The sequence below is a fragment of the Lonchura striata genome, chromosome 5 (assembly GCF_050655825.1).
Source record: "Lonchura striata isolate lonStrDom1 chromosome 5, ASM5065582v1, whole genome shotgun sequence".
Taxonomy (NCBI): domain Eukaryota; kingdom Metazoa; phylum Chordata; class Aves; order Passeriformes; family Estrildidae; genus Lonchura; species Lonchura striata.
In genome coordinates, this window is record NC_140707.1 from 8,307,198 (window position 1) to 8,322,998 (window position 15,801).

The 15,801-nt window shown below is 35.3% G+C and overlaps 1 protein-coding gene across 11 annotated transcripts in view; it reads right to left on the minus strand.

Moving 5' to 3' along the window:
- The window catches only part of ANO3 (anoctamin 3), a 108,643-nt gene that overhangs the window by 3,961 nt on the left and 88,881 nt on the right, over positions 1 to 15,801 (minus strand). For 5 of the 11 annotated variants that reach the window (XM_085581211.1, XM_085581210.1, XM_085581214.1 and 2 more), the window contains 12 exons: positions 12,855 to 12,961; positions 11,790 to 11,930; positions 11,275 to 11,439; positions 10,248 to 10,284; positions 8,109 to 8,220; positions 7,306 to 7,363; positions 4,986 to 5,083; positions 3,371 to 3,516; positions 3,111 to 3,263; positions 2,319 to 2,466; positions 1,043 to 1,123; positions 78 to 183 (listed from right to left, as the gene is read on the minus strand). In XM_085581211.1, the coding sequence (XP_085437337.1) occupies positions 78 to 183; positions 1,043 to 1,123; positions 2,319 to 2,466; positions 3,111 to 3,263; positions 3,371 to 3,516; positions 4,986 to 5,083; positions 7,306 to 7,363; positions 8,109 to 8,220; positions 10,248 to 10,284; positions 11,275 to 11,439; positions 11,790 to 11,930; positions 12,855 to 12,961 (1,352 nt within the window). Of the gene's footprint in view, positions 1 to 77; positions 184 to 1,042; positions 1,124 to 2,318; positions 2,467 to 3,110; positions 3,278 to 3,370; positions 3,517 to 4,985; positions 5,084 to 7,305; positions 7,364 to 8,108; positions 8,221 to 10,247; positions 10,285 to 11,274; positions 11,440 to 11,789; positions 11,931 to 12,854; positions 12,962 to 15,801 lie in introns of those variants that run through there. The other 6 variants (XM_077784400.2, XM_077784399.2, XM_085581213.1 and 3 more) reach the window with 5 other exon arrangements.

The following is a 15,801-nucleotide window of genomic DNA, read 5'->3' on the forward strand; positions in this document are numbered from 1 at the left end:
TTACTTATAGGATGACTATAAAGAATCAACTCAGACTTACAAAACGTAGAAAGGAATTGCTCCTTTCCACAACTAACCTCAAATACTATGATGAAGGCCAGTCGTGCTGCCAGGACATGCCAAAACTGCAAAGTGAATTCATATGGAGTTGAACTCCATGGTGGGGCTCTGTAGTCTCTGTACCTGCAAAGCAAAGAGAAACCCAGTGAGTTACCCTGTGCTCTCTTGAGCAATTAATACTTTTGACATGGTCAAGTGGTCTTTAGTTCATCCCAGATCTGGCTAAAAGGAGAGAAACTGAAGTGAAAGTACACTTCAAGAGGTGTTAAACTGAAAGGGAGAGCAACTGTCCAGAATACAGGCTATTAAATAAAGCTGTTTGTGAGACAGTACTTTGTGCTTTCAAAAATCCAGAGGAAATAATTTCTTTTATTGTTACAAAGCTGGAGTGTTAGGTGTCTTGATTCTAAATTGGTTCCTGTCTTTGTTTATAAGCATTTGAGAGTCTCCAGACAAAGTTTGCATAAATGAAATATGTTTCTAATTTAAATTAATGCTCACTGCAAAACTAAGTCAGAAAACAGGAGTGCACTCATGTCCTATTTAATTTTTATGCTGTATTTCTTATATTCATCTTGCATAACTGTTTGCAATCTCAACCTGGGTTAGAGAGGTAACAAAAATTTAAACTGGGTATTTAATTTATTGACCTCAGAATGCTTAGCAAAATTGAAATGAGGATTTTTACCCTTATTGGCAGCTGGTAAAACTTTTAAATTAAATAATTTATAGAGACATGAAAGATAATGGCTTGCGAGAGTCCTACAAAAACTTCAAACATAAATTTCCAATATGTTAGCAGTGTATCTTCCCACACATTTCCCAAACGGTTCTTTGCACCTGAGGCTGCCATGTTGAACAAACATGAACTCCAATGCTTTTAAGGGCAAAAAAGAAATGCCGCCAATATCAGCACTTTCAATTTACTGTCTGAATTAATGTCCATGGCTGTATTACAGTAAGTGAGAGCAAGGAAACATACCTACAGTATCCTGAGTAGCCCATCCCAAGTTCACTCAAATCAAATACTGACAAACTGCTGTTGACATATCCTTTTAAGCATCTGAAAGAAAAAGCCATATGGGCAGCACTTTCTTCATAAAGTGGCAATACAATAAACATCCTGTATGTAAACATATTCTGCTATCAGATACTGTGAGCATAATACTTTATTTGCTTATCAGGACAAAAGCAATTCTAAAATTTCATGCAGAGAAGCAAAGTTTACTGGAAAAAAAAAAGACTAACATCTGTTTCAGGTGTTTAAAAGTCTATTTTCAGCACTTCTTATGGTTTTGCTTCTTACCTGCTGGGAGATGCAAACCAAAACTTGTTGCTACACTGCTTTTAACTGTTTTGTAAAATTACTGAACTTTGAAAGATGGATAGAAAGGCAGAGAGCAGAATAATTTAACATCCTTGCAGAATCAGCCACCAATAATGCAGCATATCCAAAAAATAACAGGTTTTATGAGTTTTCACCAACAGTAAAATGAACAGTGTATACATACCAAATAGTTCTATTAAAGGCAAAAATGTATTACTACTATTAATTACAGATATCATATAAATATATTGATTTATGACTGTAAGAGTGAATTTTTGCTGTTGCTTGGAAACCACAGACAAGAAAGATATCCTATCTTCTTTGAAATCTGTCTTGTTACTTAACTAAAGCACATTTGAAAGTCAAAGAAGATTTAAGAAGAGATGCATAAGGAATCCTTTTATAATCTGAATCTTCAGATTTGCTGTAATACCTCAAATCACTACTGACAAAAGAAGAAATAGAATTACATAGTTCTCTCTTAAATGGGTAGGGTGAATTAAGCACTAACATTTTTCTGATACTGTCTCTTTTCATCCTATCCCACTTCATTATTTTTGCCCTTAAACTCTCTTTTCCTCTGACAGCTCAGGAAGGGTAAATCACTATTTTTGGTAGCATATCTGTGTGTTTGGGAATGTATTGGGAGAAGACAGTATAGACCTACTGCAGATAAAAGCTTATCGAGAAAAGATCTGAAAACTGATGCACTGTACAGACTTTTCTGTTCACATTCAGAAGGAAAGAGATGATTTTCCACTTATATAAACAGCTACGTTGTAAACTCTTTGGAAGGGCTGACTTACACTTCACATCTGGGAAGGTTTGCACAGATGTAAAAGAAATGTATCTGACGTATGTTATCATAGAAATACAGCAGTAAATTGTGCACCGAAAAAATACATGTATATATAAAGAATATCTTAATTACTTTTCTTGTCTGTACCCTTGATCTGTACAGGGACCATATTTGTATGCATAGACAAAACGTGGAATGTAATCAGAAGTAATGGCAATAACAAAGGCATTGGTGATGACAGCCAGAACTCCAATTCCTTCCAGAATTCCATACCAAATACCTAGAAACAAGAGAAATGTCAACAAAATAGTCAGTTTTTCATAGTCATATAAAGTCATACTAGTGATAATAAAATCATTATTAGTCATACAGTTTTCCTTTCTTGTTGAGAATGAGTTGAGACAGAAAAACTAGTCAAGATGAAGCCATGTTCCCACATTACAGCCACCACCCGTGTCACCGAACTGAAATCTTACAACAGGGCACACCCTACTGAGAAGATACAGCCAAGCAACAAAGGCATATCCGCCATTTTTTGTTATAAAGGCCAAATAGGAGGTTCTGAAAAGAGGTTTCTTATTTAATTGAATTTTAAATTAAAAGTTAATTCAGCCCTTTTATTTAATTTCTAAATTAAATTTATTTTAGACCTAGAGTTCCACAAATCAAAAGACTAAAATATTTTTAGCCTGTTTTCAATATTCAAACTATTATGATTCTTTATTGTAAATGGGAAACAACCTTGAGGAATCCTCTTTGCAAAGCAACTAACTACCCTTTTGTTGCCAAAAAGAAAAGTTGTCACTGAAATCTATTGGTTATGTTACCATCTTGATACATGAAACACTTCAGGGGTTAAGCTGTTCTCGAGAGGAAAACCCAAAGAGAGGGTAGCTGACAGTGACAGCCATTAGCTTCTCTCACCTATATCTGTTGCTCTTGCAGGCATGGGTCTTCGCCACTGAGTGACAAACTTGTATGCATCTAACCTGATTTCTATGATGTTGTTGAGCAGTGCCAGGAGAGGTGCCAGGGGGAAAGCAGCAACAAAAATGGTGGTAAAGCCAAACTGTAAAACTAGACAGGCATTTCTGTGGTTAGAAATCAGAAAGTCAAAAAATCTTTTAACAATGCAACATAGTTCTACCTTCTGAAGAAAACCAACACCTTCCAAATTTGCTCACCCATCTCTAAATATTCGTCCATTAAACCATGGAGATTCATAGGTTGCAGATTCCAATCTTTTTCCCATTGAGGTAGAGAAATTTTATTCTCCATTGATTGCCCTTTTCTCTTCATTTTGCGTCGTGACCACCAATTCTGTAATAAACTTTATTAGATAAAGAGAGTATTAATGACTGCTCTGAGCAGAGATTTAAAATATGTTCTTGTACTGTTTTGAAATAAGTGGACCTATTTTGAACAGCATCTGGATGATGACTTAAATATTTTATGGGAAATTGTACAACATCATCTTTGATACAAAGCAAACAAAGCAAAAAAACTTATAAAATATCTTATAATTCTGCATTATAATTTTGATTGTATTTAATGTAGCATGTTTGGTATTGTACAAATAAGCTTTTCAGAATATTGAACATGCTTGCATGGACTTTTTTTATTTTGGTAAGATTTACCTGAATGATTAAATTAAAGAAAAAAGAAAAAAAATCATGCATAGCAAGAGCACTAAAAAGTAAATAATGCTTTATTTCAATCCTGTTACAGACAAATCAGGACAGTGGAATTCAGTAACAGCGCCATAGTAAAATATACTGAATGGTAGAATACATATATTTTTGAACAAACCTAAAGATCTAGATGCTCTACAGAATATTTATTTTCTTAAAGCAGGAAAAAGTATTTTAAAAGGTGTTGCTGAATGAAGGTGGAAATATTTAAGACTATTCTTCATAAAGCTTTGCAAAGATCTTTCCACAAAGTAGTTATAAATATTAAGGAGATAGTAGGTTCATGAATTAAATGGTTATGTAAATGAAAAATATTATCTAGTACTGACATATGGACCAACTAAAGACTACTATTTGTTTCCAGATATGGAAAAGAGATTAAAGATGGGAAATAACTTTCTTGTAAGTATTTTGATAAAAAGGCTGCTTTTTTTTTCTCAAGCTAATTTAGTGTTTGGCTCTTAATCTCTCTTGCTACTGGAAGAGCAGTTTGTTAGTTTGTTTGAAAGATAAACTATTGCCTATATTGCCAACAATGGTTTTGTCAAAACAAAACATTTCTTTCTGTAACAGAATACAAGCATGTTCTAAAATAAATTTTAGACAAAGTTAACATCCTGCTTGGCTGAGAAGACAGGAAGTCTGGAAGTTCAAGTAGGTTTCTCAATTTCAAAAATCTTCATTCTACAACATACAGTGCGTTGTCTCTCATGTGCAGAACAACTGCAATTGCATGTTCTGAGCAAAATCCTTTCTAACATATTTTCAAGGCTGAGACTTCAATTTCATCAATATTTGATGATTAATATTTTACTGGACACATATTTTTTCAGTTTCAAGAGAAGTATAAGACTCTTAGCTCATTATTAAATTCAGAGGCTGAACATCTCTTTATTATGGAAGATGAAATCATAATACGTAACTGAGATGCTTAACATACCCTGAGAATCTTTATCTTAGAGCAGAAGTTAATGCTTTCCTTGGGAATAAAGTGACAATAACTGAGGTGCAATGCGTGAAAACATTCTCCAAACATAAAACCATTTTTCCCTAGCACTGAATCATGCTAACATCTATTATTGTTTTCAAAATTAACATCTGAACTTACGGATAGCCTAGTTCCATGAAGTTGTTCCACATTTGTTTTAAAACCATAATAACTCCCATTTGTAAGCATAGATCTATCAAGCAGCCACTAGGATGACACTGAAATGAAGTAGAAGAGATCAACAGCTAAAATCAGAGAACTCTTTTTTTTTTATTATTTGTTCAGAGTGTAAATAAAAATATTAAGTATATATGTTGAAAAACACTAATCTTCATCTGCAAAATATTAAAATAAAGGTTAATAAAATAAACATTAAGAGACTTCAGCTGAACAACCTTTTGACATATTGTTAGATATTAGATCATATTGCCTAATTTAAAGGTATGTGTACTAGATATATATGATACATACCATTTCACTTAGACCAGTAAGTACTTACTCAGTTAAAAAAAATGGAGCAATATTTCATTTGCAATAATCTAAGTCTAAAGAGAGAATTTCTGGTAGTGGTATTTTATCTATATCTATCTATCTATATATACAGCCATATTAAAATGTTAAGTAATTACAGAACAATTTTTCAATTAATGGACTACAAAGCTATGATATTTTACTCTGTGCTACCAAATTTCAGTAGAAGAAATCTGTTTTTCAGAGAAAAGAGGAAATTTCACCATACTGGTGATTTGCAATTCTAACATTCAAGTTAAATTTTGAAAATATTATTTTTCTCCTTTTAGAATTCCATAGAATTATAAATTATTTTGGGTTGGATAAGGACCTCTTAAGATGATCTATTCCAAACTCCTGCAATAAGTATGGCCATTTTCAACTAGATGAGTCCCATCCTGTGGCAGTGTGTATTTTTATAGGATTTTATTATGTTTTGTTTTAAGAGTTAGGCATTTAATGTTAGGTAGTTTCAGTTGGTATGTTCCTTGTAACCCCTATTTCTTCCCCTCACAATGGTTTCTCCCAGGCTGTTTTCCTGCCACTTAGCTGTCCCTCAAAGTGCCAAACTCCATGTTCCTCCCCTCATATCCTTAAAAGGTTCTGTCAATCCAAGTTGTGCTGCCCACCTCCCCTGTCTGTCATTGTAGCCACACCCATTTGGTTCTCAAAAGTTCCGTGTGTTGCCCCTTCCTCAGCACCCCATTGGATTGTTAAGCCTGCTCCCTCCCCTGTGCTGTCCTCATTGGATTATCCCCGTTGTGTTCTCCTCCCCCAATATCTCCCCATTGGATGTGAGCTGTTTCCACCCCTCATACCCTCCCGCCCTTTATAATGTGCTGCCACCTTCATTCCTGTGCCTTACTTGTCCCTGAACCCTCCTAGGTAATAAATTACCTTGGAATTCATACAAGTGAATTTGTATGATTTTTTTCCTGTTTGTATTTATTTTCTCTGTTTGTATTTTCTCTTAATTTGCATGAATTTTCTCTGTTTCTTTGCTTCAGTCCATCGTTTCTGCTTGGGAGCTGTGATACCCACGCCACAGCCAGCCACAGGGAGCTGCCATCCCTGTGAGCACTGCCACCCCAGAGGTCTCGGGAGAGATACGGGGGCAGCCACTCCTGTCGTGCCCTCCGGCCACAGGGAGCCTGCTAGCTGGGAGACCTCCACACTGTGGCCGGGCAGAGACACCATCCAACCTGACTTTGAATGTTTCCAGGGATAAGACATCCATCACCTCTCTAGATAGCCTGTCCCAGTGTCTCACCATCCTAATAATAGCAATTTTTAAAAAATCTCTTCCTTACACCTGGTCTAAATCTAGCCTTTCTTAGTTTAAAATCATTAATCCTTGCCCTGTCTCAACAGGCCCTACTAAGTTTGTCCCCTTCTTTCTTACAAACACTTCTAAGTATTCAAAGGCAGCACTAATGTCTCCTTGGAGCCTTCTCTTCTCCAAGCTGAATACCTCCAACTCAGCCTGCCTTCATAGGAGAGATGTTCCAGCCCTCCAATTCATTTTTTTGCACCCCTCTGGACCCATTCCAACAGATCTATTATTTTTCTGTGCTGACAGAAACTTATCAAGTTGAATAAAAAGCTGATGGCTTTATGTCCTCTACCCAAAAATTCCAGGTACCAGGAGATTCCAATCTTGTAGGATTCCCAGTGCTTCTGAGGTAAGGGGCTTATTACTGATGGCTTTTCCCTAAGGCAGAGGCAGAAATAACTTGTGTGGCCTTGGGCAGGGTCACTCAGCACACTGGAGAACAGAGAAGGAAAAACCCATCTCCTATATCCTATCCTTTGCTAGAAATAAGAGTTTAGTATTTGCTGCACTTGGAATAATAAAATCTTTAAAGTGGGCTTCAACGACTTCCTTTTTACTCATGGAAATACCACAGGAACACAAACCAGGACTGCTTACCTCTTCCAGCCTCCATCTGTTAAAAAGCTTGTTGTACTTTCCTGGGCGGCCTGCAAATCTGGAAAATAAGATTTCTGTTTCTCAGTGAACATTCCAGAAACAATCTATATCAGCAGCTGTTTCATAACATCCACTGAATTCAGGAAATATCAACAGAATAAATCGCACAGGTTTAAATCTGGTGTCCATAGGATACGGAAGTTTCAGAATGCAAAGAAAGACCACCATTTTGCAAGGTTCTGTAGGTTCTGCAGGAATGGTGTGACCATAACAAAATTGAAGATGAAGCGAGGTTAGATCTGTGCTGTATCTCATGCTCTAACCTAAAGATACGCACAAAAATTGGAGCCAGAATTTTTGCTTTCTACTCTTGTATAAGGTTTGCCAGACAATATTTACGATTTGTTTCTGAATACAGAAATGCATTCTTGGAAATGTAACTCAAGGGGCATAAACAAGAAAAGATCAATAAAGCCTATTAACACAGGGCTAAATACAGACCCACATCTAGGAAGTGGCTGCATTTTCAAAAGTTCTGTGTTCTTGTTTAGTAGGAAAGTCGTTTACACCCCCATAATGAAAGTAGAATTTTTACCCTCTAGTTTCATGAGTAAACATTTCAAGGGTCCAACCCTTACATACATCTAGAAATATTTAGTGTTTTAATTATGCCCAGAAACCAACTAGTACCTAAACCTTACAGTTCAAACTGTTACTGTATGTTCTTCAGATCTATTAAATTAGTGAAGATTTTGAGTTCTGTGCAAGTTTTCTTTTAAGTGCAATTGGAAAAGATAATTTACCTGCCAAGAAAAAAGGCGATGTAGAAGATGGAGCTGTTCAAGTTGACAAACTGAAAGAGGAACATTTTCAAGGCAAAGCTGTTTTCCCACTCAGATTCTGTTCTAGGATGCTCTTCAGAAAGACACAATATACATTATATAAACAAAGATGAAATTGAGTTATGCATAAGTTTGCTTACAAATCAATCAACACTAACAAAACAAGGGATGGTTTTAAGCCATGGTGCCCCATCATGATGCAATTGATTTCTCTGCATTGCCCCACCTCAGACTATGTTGTTTCTATGTGAAAACTAGTACATAGAAGCCCCTTAGTTCAGCATAAATCATAATCCTATGGGAAGATACCTGTTTCACTTCCATGAAAACATTTGGAAACAAGGGCAAATTTTTATCTTAAGATTAAAAGTATCTTGATTCAAAAGAAAAATTCAACACAAAAAAACCCACAAAACCAAACCAAACAACAACAAAATCTTAAAACAAAGAAACCCCAAACCAAACAATGAACCAAAACAACCCAACACCCCAAAAACCTGAAAGTACTTGGAATCAGTAGAGCTGCCAAAGGAAGCAGAGGTGAAAGAACCACTTAAAAGTTACTTGATTCCTCATCCAAGCTTCTCACCTTCTAAATACTTCTGTAAAACCTTTACTTCATCCTCAAGAGTTCCCTTTCATAATGCTTGTGGAGTGCCAAACAGTTTATAATTCAATAAGCAAAGGACAGAGGTTCTTTCTTGGCTTCTTTTGGAAAGAAACACAGGAATGTATAGCAGGGCTACAAGTGTTCCATGTGGGTCTTCCCTGGAACTCTTTCCTTAAGGTTTGTAGAACATTATGTCTGAATTAGAATTTGGTGATAATATTTACAAATTAATTTTTACAAAATCCATCTTTGTTGGACATATCAAACTTGGAATATAGTACATTGGTAGAAATTTTAAAGCATGTCAGTTGTAAAAGCATATTATTTTTAAGTCTACACAGCCCGTATTTGTCAGTTAAAATTTGTACTACTTAACTACTCTGGTCTACAGATTACTAAATTTGGATAGAAATATACAGGATACTACAAGCTTTACATAAGGACAGCTGTTTCCAGAAGGTTGTTCTCTTCTGATGTAAAACACCTTACAAAGAAGATGAGGTACCTATCTGAAACACCTAATGCTCCATATTATGTTTAATTCAGGAAAACTTTTTTGAAAAAAATTTTTTAATGTATTTTGGGAAAAAACTTGCTTATACACTTAATTATTTTCTTTCCCATTCTATGACACATAACAATAAAATATATTAAAATTAATAGAAATAATTTTTATATGAAAGAATACTTTAAAGTATTTTATTAATTTGAGTAAGTTGACTATAAATTCTAAATTTTTCTAATCTGTTCTACTGCCTGTTAGGTGAAGCACTATAAAGTTTTGAGCATCTCATTACTGTAACCAAAAGAGGGAGCTGTGGAATTTAAGCAGCCAGCTGGAATTTAACCAAGACAAGATCACTTGTGTATTTTGACATGGACTAAAAGTGAGCATGTAGAATGAAACACTAAATAGTAACACATTGACACAGCCAGAGATCTTAAATTCTGTCTTTGCTTTCTTGTCATCTATAATCTAGAAAGCTTTATGACTGTGATTGAATCATAACTAGAGGCTTCAGTATAAAATTTTAATGTTACAGAATTGGAGCTACTTCAAAATTCATGACTTAACATTTTTATCTGGGACAACTTAATTTTATCTTAACCCATTCTCTTCCATCTGAAAGATCAAATTAAAAATTAATAAAAAATAAGCATTTGGGGAAAATGGAAAAAAACCCTTAGCATGCTAAGAAAGAATAAATTTTGACTTTTGCTTGAAAATAAGATTACTATTTTTCAGTGTATACTATGAAACACTAAAAGTAGAAGTATAAGAATAAATTCCTTAGTTTTATTTTATTTCCTCGGTGAAATAATAATTTCTTTTCTTTCTGTGATATTTCTCACTTGCTTAGGGAAATGCCAGAAACTTACTTCATAGATGAAGTTTTCAAAACACTTTTTTAAAGGTAAATAAAGAAGTATACTATAAAGGTATATGCCACAGCCAGCAAAAACCACACCATTAGTAAAGACCTACATACCTAAGTCTGTCAGGAGATAGGCAACTTTTTCATACACCTAAAAAAGAAATTAAGTGGTGTAAGTACAGGACAACCTGGCTGTTGTGATGACAAATCCACAATGAAAACAAGCATCAAAAGCATGGTATTCTCTTGCTCTGTAGCATCAAGGTATTGCAGGACAGTTCTCCTTTCCATGAATACAGATACTAGCTGAGGATCAGCCTTGTACTGAAAACTTTCCTCTATATATATTGACTATCTCTGGTCTTTATTTTAAATCTAATTCAGCCCCTGGCAGTTGCCAACTCTGAAATATATTTCCTTGACTATACTATGAGTAGCAAGTTATTTTTGATAGCTTTGCTTATTCACTTCAATATATGTTTTATGATGTGGAGTGATCATATATAATAACACAAATAACTAGAGGACTCTGATTGGAAGAATTATTTCTTATTGCAGCGAGTGCAAGTCCTTAAGAGGACTAAAAGCCAATATTTGCTGGGTTATTATTCCTTTTTATCTGTGCTTGCATGGGAACAGAAAGATGAAAAATAATAGTGCAGCTGAAATAAGAGTTTCTGTCTGTGTAATGCTATAAGAGCAAATTATTAAACCTGTGCTGTTACATGACAGAAAAGACACCAAAATCATATATCACAATGATTCTAGGACTGTGCAACACTGCATTTTAATAAGAAGTCATTAATCAAAAACAACTTAGAAACCAAATACTCAGTCAAGAAAATAATGTAGTTCCAATTAGAAATCTATTGCAAAATGCAATAATAAAAAAATACAAATAAAAGCAGCAATCTGTACCCCTGTAACTTGGTGATATAAGCAAAGATGTGCAGTGACAAATTACAGAGGAATTAGAGAAAAACATCAACAAACATTGTATCAGAGGAGGAAAATCCACTGTAATACTAGCTTCATACACAGCTGCATGAACATGTATATATCTAATACATGATTAACTTAGTAAGCTTGTAAAAATCACTCTTTAAAATTAATTGCTCCTTTAAAAGAACAGAAGACTTACAACATTGAGTGACATGATGATCATAAAATTGATACAGACTCCAGTGCCAGATGTTGCAAACTGCCAATACTTCTTGATGAAATACCACTTGAAAGAAGCAAACTGCTCCATGGCTACCAGCCGATACACCACAACTGCAAACACTGCAGTAAGGACCAGTGAAATCTACAGGTATGTATTTATGAGTAGAGGTATTAGAACAAAAGGAATCACATCTGAACTAATATCCACTGAAATAATAAAACAAGTGTTTTAAAGATTGATATTTGTTTTGGAGAGCAGAATTTGAGAGAACAAAAAACAAAGATAAGTTAAAACATTTCTTTACTATTCTTTTCCAATATAACTATATTCTATCTTGTGAAACAAAGAGGTCCCTGAACAAGCAGTAAGACAATCAGTTTTGCGTATATTATGTAAATCCACTAATCTTAATGAATGCTCATGGTGAGTTACTATTTACATCAGAATAAGATGAATTAAAATACAATAGTTCTAATATCATTAAACATCACCATGAAGAATATTCCTGAGACAGACACCATCAGTCGACTGAGCTTATCAGGGAAAGGTTGAAAAGGTTCAGGTTTTCCTGTGATGGGATTTACTCTTTCCACTTGAGAATATTTAGCTTCAAACTGGGGACGCAGCTCTTCCTGGAACGACAGGGTGGATTCCATTTGCGGTATTACTTCTCTCAAGAATCAGACATACATGTGCTACAAAGTAGAACATTATACTGATATGGATGTTTTTTTTATAATGCTACAACTCAAATACCTAAATAATTTGCTCTTTTGAAAATCCTTGGAAGCAGTGCCAGAGTGCAACAAAGAACAGAAACCACAGGAGCCTTCACCACTATTTGTGGGTGTTAAAAAGTATCATGGGTCACATTGCTGACTTAGACACTAGATTGTCTGCGAAAATTGATAACACAACTATAAATTAGGCCCAATTATGATGGTGTTGTTTGTGTTATGAGAGCATTTATTAAAAATAGCCAGCAGCTTCTATCTACTCATCCAAGCTGTAAAACAAGTGAAGTCTATTGACTTAAGCTGCAATTAAATCACCAATATAGATAAATTACAGCTATGCTTGCTAGTGATTAATGGAATAAAAAAAAAATTATTATTGCTGATGCTGATAGCAGAATATTCAGGGATAAGCTATGCCTCTCCAAGGATACAAAAGCTAGTTTCTGTCTTGTTGCTTGTCTTGGTTCTATTTTTATGCAGGATCAGGAATTTCCAGAACCAGAAACCATGGAGCTTAAAGGCATCTGTGCTGACATCAGAAGCAGCTCCTGTCCTCTCTATGGGAAGTATTTGCACTCAGTTTTTCCAAGGATACATTTAATAAATGTAGAATTATATTTGGAATTATAACATTAGTTGGGAAAGGCAAGGTATCCTTGTACAAACTCAAGCATACCTTTGCATTCTGCAACTAGTACTATCAATACAAATATGATCTGAATGACAAACTCAGATGACTGACATACAATATGGATCGATATTGAGACTTTAACCACGCTGATAGCAAGGCTTTACATGTTTATTTCTGTTTCTTCTTACCTCCTCATCTTCCCAGTCTATGAGGTCCCAATCATAAGTCAATACAGCTCTCCGTCTTTTCCAAAACTCTAGAAAGACTGTTGCTGTGGAAAACAACTGTACTTTAACTACAGGGGGGAAAAAAGGGCCATGCAGATCTTAAGAAAATCAGCAATGTAACATATCATTAGCCACTATCTGACAGTTTTCCTCATAGAATCTGAAACTCTAAGTAGCTTTATGATAACCCCTGTTAAATTTAAAACACTATTTAGCAATGTTTTCTGAAAATCATATTTTTGTTGTCTGCAGTAGCTGTACAGAGATAGGTACATGTCAACATGAGACACTGCCATCCCTTTAAATTCATCATTTTGCTTTTCATTTTATTCAAAACATAGAATCTTCTCTGGAAGAAACAAGGAAACACATACACAGTGATATCTATTAATAAAGAGCCAAGAACAATCTCATTTTATTCAGTTCAAATACGACAATCTCACTTCTTTCCAAGCTATACAGTTTTATACTGCAGCAGTTTTGCTACTAGAATAATTCTTTAGACAATTATTTCTAAACTAGGTGTGAGACCATAATCAGATTGTCCATGTACTTAGGGGTTTTAAATAACTCCAAATTTCCAGAACATTGTAGTCTGCCACTGAGGATAAGACACCTTGTTTAGGGTGTGATTCCTGACAAAACATAGAATTGTCCAATTGTTCCTTGGAAAAATCATGATTTCAAACAGGAAGTATGAAAATTTGCTTCTTCTAGAAAGCCAATTGCTCAGAAGAAGTATTTCTAACTCAAAATAAACAGGATGGTCACATATTCCTACCTTTATCTATATTTCTGTACTATGTTTAATACCTTTTTGGGTTTCTATACACAATTGATACATAATTATTTATCATAATTAGTTATATATATTATATACCTATATCTACATAATTATACATTACTTATTTATATAATATACGTTCTTCACATTGCTCTTAACAGTGTTATATACAAAGAAGCTAAGCTGGGGATAATACACAACTCAATAAAAAAACCCCAAACTAACAAATTAATAAAACCAGCCCTTGCTCTCTGCCCCTTGCCCAAAACAAACAAACACAAAAATCTCAAAAAAAACCAAAAAAAACCCACAAAAAAAACCACAAAAAAAACAAAACACAAACACTCTATAAAACCACTCATAAGAAAAAGCCTAACAAAAATAGGAGAGACTTGAAGACAAAATAGTTACAAAATAGTTACAAAATAGTTACTAAAATCTCCTTCATTCAGGTGGTGAAGTACCCATATAGATGAACATCCAAATAATTAATGATGCTGAAGAATGACTTACTATAGAATTTACTGTGCTGTCATATGAGAGCTCATGTGTGGGAGTTAAAAACTGGATGATCCAAATCTGTTTCACATATAGAAAAAATACCCCTCACCAAAACCTCACTGAACAACATATGCTGAACAGCAGACCTACTACAATCATGTGACTTCAAGGTGAGGTTTTCTTATTCTTCTCCATCTAACATTTGAAAAATTATTGCCTAATACAGAGTTTCGGGTTTTGTATTGCAAAACAAGTTTGCACACAAATTCAGCCTCATTCATAACCTCTGGACTGATTTAATTTTCAATTTGCTCCTGGCAGCATTCATATGACACTCACTCCTCAAGGCCACAAAATATTATCCATCAGCTTTGCAGGTTAATTGTAAAAATTATAATTCTTTACAAGAGAGCATAAATCTTTAGCATGCCCTTAGAATTGCTGTCTGCCCAGAAAACATTGCCTTGAGAATATCATCCGCATATGTTGCATTACTTCATTCCATAGCAAAGTGGTTTTGAATTATTCCCTTCTGAGTATGAGGTCTGTTTATAGAACCATGGAATTTTCTTATGAAAATAATCTTTTGTTCCAGAATCATGAAATGGTTAAGATTGGAAGGGAGTGGATCACCAGGTCTAACCTCCCTACTTAAGAAGGGTCATTCAAGAGCATATGACACAGGATTGCATCCAGGTAGTTCTTGAATACCTCCAGTGAGGGAGACTCCACAACCTCTCTGAGCAACCTCTTCCAGTGCAAGCAGGAGATAAGTCCTTCTTCACATTCAGGTGAAAATTACTGTGCATTAGTTTCTGCTCATTGCATCTTATCCTGTTGTTTAGCACTGAGCAGATACTGGCTCCATCCTCTTAACAAACTCCCTTCAGATACTCAGATATATTGATGAGATCCCCTCTCAGTCATCTCTCCTAAAGAATGAACAGGCCCAGTTCCCTCAGCCTTTCCTGTTAAGAAAGATTCTCCAGTCCCTTAATCAACTTCATAGCCCACCACTTCTCTAGTCTTCTCTAACCAGTCGTGTTTGAACAAGCCTGGGCACCTGGGACAGAGATTCCTGAGGGCTGGTCACATCAGGGAAGACCAATGCAAAGAAGCTCAGCAGCTCTGCCTTTTCTGTGTCGTCAGCTACAAGGGCCTCCCTCCATTTAGTAATGGGCCACATGATCCTTTGTTTTCCTTTTGTTATGGATAAGCCTTTGAGTAAGCCTTCCTTGTTGTCCTTTACATCCCTGCACAGATTTTATACCAGATGGGCCTTGGCCTTCATTGTTCCATTTCTACTTACTCTGATCGCCTCTCTAGATGCATTCCAATGCATTCCAAGATGCTTCAATCTCCTGTGTATTTCCTGCTTATGCTTAACAGGAATTCTTTATTCATTCACACAGGTCTTTTGACAGCTTTGCCTGATTCCTTTCTCATTTGGATTCATAATTTTTGAGCCTGGAGAATGTAGTCTTTGAATATCAACCAGCTCTCTTAGACCTCTCTTCCCTGCAGGGCCTATTCTCATGGGATTTTTCCAAGAGATCCCTAAAGCGGCTAATGTTAGCTTGCCTGAATATCATGCTTGTAATTTTACTTGCTGCCTTGCTTCCT